At 54.3% G+C, this 4,488-nt stretch overlaps 1 protein-coding gene and 1 long non-coding RNA gene across 2 annotated transcripts; one reads left to right on the top strand and one right to left on the bottom strand.

The window, feature by feature from the left end:
- LOC127756463 (uncharacterized) lies at positions 1-530 on the top strand. The gene is made up of 3 exons (XR_008013219.1): positions 1-58; positions 180-390; positions 513-530. It is a non-coding gene; the product is annotated as an uncharacterized LOC127756463 (long non-coding RNA).
- Positions 531-1,630: 1,100 nt separating this feature from the next.
- Positions 1,631-4,230, bottom strand: LOC127756700 (9-cis-epoxycarotenoid dioxygenase NCED5, chloroplastic). Its single transcript, XM_052282070.1, has one exon. It carries the CDS (start codon positions 4,129-4,131, stop codon positions 2,290-2,292), a length of 1,842 nt encoding a protein of 613 aa, XP_052138030.1. The 5' UTR covers positions 4,132-4,230; the 3' UTR covers positions 1,631-2,289.
- Between the last annotated feature and the right edge of the window lie 258 nt (positions 4,231-4,488).

Below are 4,488 nucleotides of genomic sequence, written 5' to 3'. Positions count from 1 at the left end.
TTGCAGTTTTGCAGCTATATCTTTGTCAGCTATAGCCGCCGTCTGGAACCCTCTAGAGGTGAGTATCTGATCCGGTTGACACTTTCTGATTCAACTTTGAACACCATCTTTGATCTTTGGTACATTCTCTGAAACTTATGTATACTAACTAATTTCTCTTTTAAATGTCAATTGCGTAGGGTGTCATTTGTTGGTCTGAGTATATCTCTGACCCGGTTGACAATTTCTGATCCAAATTGAACGCCTTCTTTGGTGCTACTAAGTGCATTCTCTGAACCTCAAGGATCCTAACTACTTTCCCTTTTAAATGTCAGCTGCATACTGTGTCTTGTCATCTGTTGGTCTGAGTTTGATTATTATAAACCATTGTGGGTCTGACCTTGGACAGAAGTCAGTGTAACAATCTTGCAATCACTAACCAGCGTTGTCCCTGTTGTTTCTTGGCAACAAGTGAATCTTTGAAGCGGTCAGCTGAGAAGATCAACTCAAGTTTTTGTGTTGGTAATATGCAGGAAGGAGGTGAAAGGCTGCTTCTGCTGCTGATGTTCTTAGCTGCCTGGTTGATGCACAAGTAGGAAACAAGACAGCTTCTTCCTCCCAGAGCCAGTTGCTTGATTGTTTGTGAAAACGATTGGAACAGGAAGAAGAAGAAAAAAAATTTGCAGGAGCAGCCAGTGCTGCCAATGGCGATGCCGAGTCAAGAGCTGAATTCAGCAGCAGCGGCGAGAGGTCGACGACGGCGTCAGCAGAATGTGTGCTGAGTTGATGGACACCATTAGTGTTTAATTATGGTTTTGCAATGCAGCCACCCGGAGAGAATGGACGGCTGATTGCTGCTGCTGTTTATGTGGGCTCTCCATTGAGACAGGTAGAGAACAATGTTCCATTGAAAGTGTGTGCACTTTACCTAGTATTTTATATACAACTTCTCTGGGTGGTACAGGGTTCAGAGTTTTTAGTTTATTATATTTTTTTGTTATGGGGCCATTAGTGGATTGGTAGTAGAGTATTATAATTTACTGGGTGTCATCAGTGAGAGAAAGGGGAATTACTGTGGTGATAGAATTAATTAGTTAGCCTCTGTTCCATAGCTGGAAGCATGGAGACATGCAGTAAGTTGGTAACTGTAAAAGTGAACAGAGTTTTATTGACTGTTAAAAATAATTTACCATAAGACTGTAAAATACTGCAAATTTTGGGTGGACCAAATCTGCATACTGTTTGTACTGAGCATTCAACAAATCGCCTCATCTTTGTACCAAATTAGCATGAACACTGCTGGAATTCAACTGAATTCACCTAACATTTGACCTCCAAATTCACTGCAGGTCTCCAGCCAGCTGATCACTCCTCAAATATGAAAAAAAAGAAAAGGACACACCTGAATCAATCAATCCACCTGCAACTGATGAAAAAAGAGAGACTCTGGTACCACAAAGGATAAGAAGAGGGCACAAACACAACCACCAGAAAACAAAGATCAGCCCCACACAGAGAGATCAGACATTCAGACATATGAGAAAAAAAAATGCAAGGCATAGTATGCATTTCAATGTGGCACCAATATTTCTCTGCTCATAATTCAGCAGGAACAGCAAGCCAACAGAAATGCCACAAGCAGACACACTCACACTCAGATTTTGGAGGAAAATAGGACCAATCATCATCATCATTATTATTATCATTATCATACAGTGATGAATGAAGAGTATATAATATATATATACACAGTGAAGGAAATTGGAGATTGAGGCATACATGATTAGTGACCAAACATCACCACAGTTTGCAGCAAACTGGGTGGTTTTACCTTCAGTAAATAACAAGAGAGTTTTACAAGAGAGTTTTACAGAGCAGAAACAGAACAGAAGCAGAGCAGCTGTGTGTACACAACACTGCAACTATCCCTATCACTGAGTGACAAAGCAGAAACCAGCTGAGCTCTCCTTGGCTGTCTGTACAAGCAAAGCAAAAGCTTCAAGCTGGGCCCCACCCCTCAGTCTCTCCCTAATCACTCTACTACTACTACTAATGTGCTATACTTACTAGTGTGATTAATGCAGTGATTAAAATCAAGAAAAGAACCAAGAGATTAAGGTTGATGATGATGATGATGTGTTTGTGTATGAGTTGGGGTCAGGCTCCGGGGACCTCCTATGTATGCCTATGGCGCCCTCTGGTAAAGCCTTTTCCCTCCAAATTTTCTTTTCATCTTCTTTTCCTCTCCAAGAAGATTGGAAGGTGTTTTGGAATGAACCAAGGAATCAAGAATCCATGGATGGCCGGTGCCTAGGCCTGCGTGGCGAGCTCGCCGGCGTTGATGAAGGTGCCGTGGAAGCCGTAGGGGACGCGCGACGGCAGCTGGACGGTGGCCTCCAGCCTCATGTCGGCGGCGTTCACGACGAGGAGCTCGGATGTGCCCGCGGCCTCGTCGCGGACGAAGGAGAGGATGTAGCCGTCGTCCTCGCCGCGCGCCGGGGACGCGGCGGCGCCGGCGCCGCCCATGGGCACGAAGCACGGCTCGCCGCCGAACCGGCCCTCGCCGTACTCGAACTTGGTGAGCTCGCCGGTGGCGAGGTCCACCTTGGCGAAGCCGGACACCTTGGGCCACGGCTCGGCGACGGCGAGGTAGGCGTACCTCGTCTTCCGGCCGAGCATGGCGCGGTTCACCATGCCGACCTCGAGGTTCACCTGCGCCGCCGGCGGCAGCACGGCGCGGCGGGTGGACTCGCCGGTGCGCGTGTTGAGGCGGATCTCGGTGAGCACGCTCTCGAGGTGTTCGTCCGACTCGTTGAAGATGGAGTCGGCGGGCGTCATGCAGGATCCCACCACCACCACCTCGCCGGACTCGGCCTCCTCCCACGCATTCCACAGGTGGAAGCAGAAGCAGTCGGGGACGTCGACCCACACCATCTCCGACGAGCTCGTCGCGTGCTTGGGGAGCACGCCGAACCGCGACGTCTTCTCCCTGTCGAGCACCACCGGCGAGCCGCCGCGGAACATCTCGCCGAGCTTGAACACCACCTGGTGGTCGGGTACCACCACGAAGTTCTCGGTGATGGCGAAGTCGTGGATCATCGTCGGCTGCTCAAGCTCGATCTCGACGTCGGGTGACTTGGTGCCATCGGCGTCGAAGTAGAAGTATTTCAGGTATGGCTTCTTGATCACGTCGTAGCTGAGGGCGAAGAGCTCGCCGGAGACCGGGTCGAGCTTGGGGTGGGCGATCATGGCGCAGCCGAGCTGGCCGTCGAAGTCGTAGCGCCCCACCGTCTCGAGGTCGCCGTCGGCGGTGACGCGGACCTGGTACGGGAGGTCGTCCTCGGACATGGCGAGGAGGCGGCCGTTGAAGTAGACGAGGCCGGCGTTGGCGACGCCGGTGCCGTGCGACGGGTCGACGAGGCCGCAGAGCCCCCGCGCGTAGAAGAGGGCGAGGCGGGCGATGCCGGAGTGGCCATGGAGCTCGCCGATGGCCTTGGGGAAGACGGCGCGGCCGAGGGCGCGCTCCTGGCCGAGGCGCGCAGTCTCGGTGAAGCGGCAGGCGTAGGACTCGGCGGCGCCGTTGCGGATGCGGACGGCGTGGACCATGCCGTCGCCGTCGAACAGGTGGTGGCCCGCGGTGGGCTCGAATTGCGGGTTGGCGCCGTTGCGGGCGTAGACGCCATTGATGAAGGGCGGGATGCGGCCGGACACCGGGAGCGACCGCACCGGCGGCTGCTCCCCCACCGGCGCGAAGTTCCCGGCGATCTGCACCGCCGGGTCTGCCGTCCGCGGCAGCGCGTGCGGCCTCTCCAGCACATTCGTGATGAACCCTTCCTCGAACGCGTCGAGCGCCACCGCCGCCGCGCGCTGGAAGAAGTTCAGCCCATCCTTCTTCTTGCCACCCCTCCTCGCCGCAGCCTTGGCCGCCGCCGCGTCGCCCGCCTCCGGGAACATCTTGGTCGGCGGCGGCGGCGGCGGCGGCACGTACGCGGGCGGCACGGACGACGGCGCGCTGAGCACCGAGTTCGTCGCCGCGGCGGCGGCGCGCGGGCGCGTGAACCGCACCGAATTGCGGGCACCCCTCGACGGGGAGGCGTGGTGGTGTATGGAACACGAGGAGGCGGGGGAATTGGGCGTGAAGGTGGTCGGCATGGCTGTCCTACAAGAGCAGAACAAGGTGCTCGATCGATTCTTGGATGGATTCTTGAAAAGGAGAGGTGAGAGCTGGAGTTGGCGGGAGAAGAGGAGGTGGGTGATGAGATGAGGAGAGGAGGAGAGGAGGGGGGAGGGTATATATAGAGTTTGGGGGAGGAAGGAGACAGCGGCGGGAAGGGGGAGGGGAGGTGGATGCAGGGGAGGAGGAGGAGAGGGAGGAGGGGGGAAGAGGAGGAGGTGAAGTTGGGAGAGGAGACCACGTGGTGGATTCGCGGGAGAGAAGAGCAGAGCTCAGTGGACTTGGACACTGACGCCTCTATTCCTCTTTTTACTAATTTTTATTTTTCTTCTTCT

Source organism: Oryza glaberrima, chromosome 12 (assembly GCF_000147395.1).
Source record: "Oryza glaberrima chromosome 12, OglaRS2, whole genome shotgun sequence".
Classification (NCBI taxonomy): Eukaryota; Viridiplantae; Streptophyta; class Magnoliopsida; order Poales; family Poaceae; genus Oryza; species Oryza glaberrima.
Note: the sequence above shows the minus strand (reverse complement) of the source record. Positions and strands in the feature narration are given on the sequence as shown.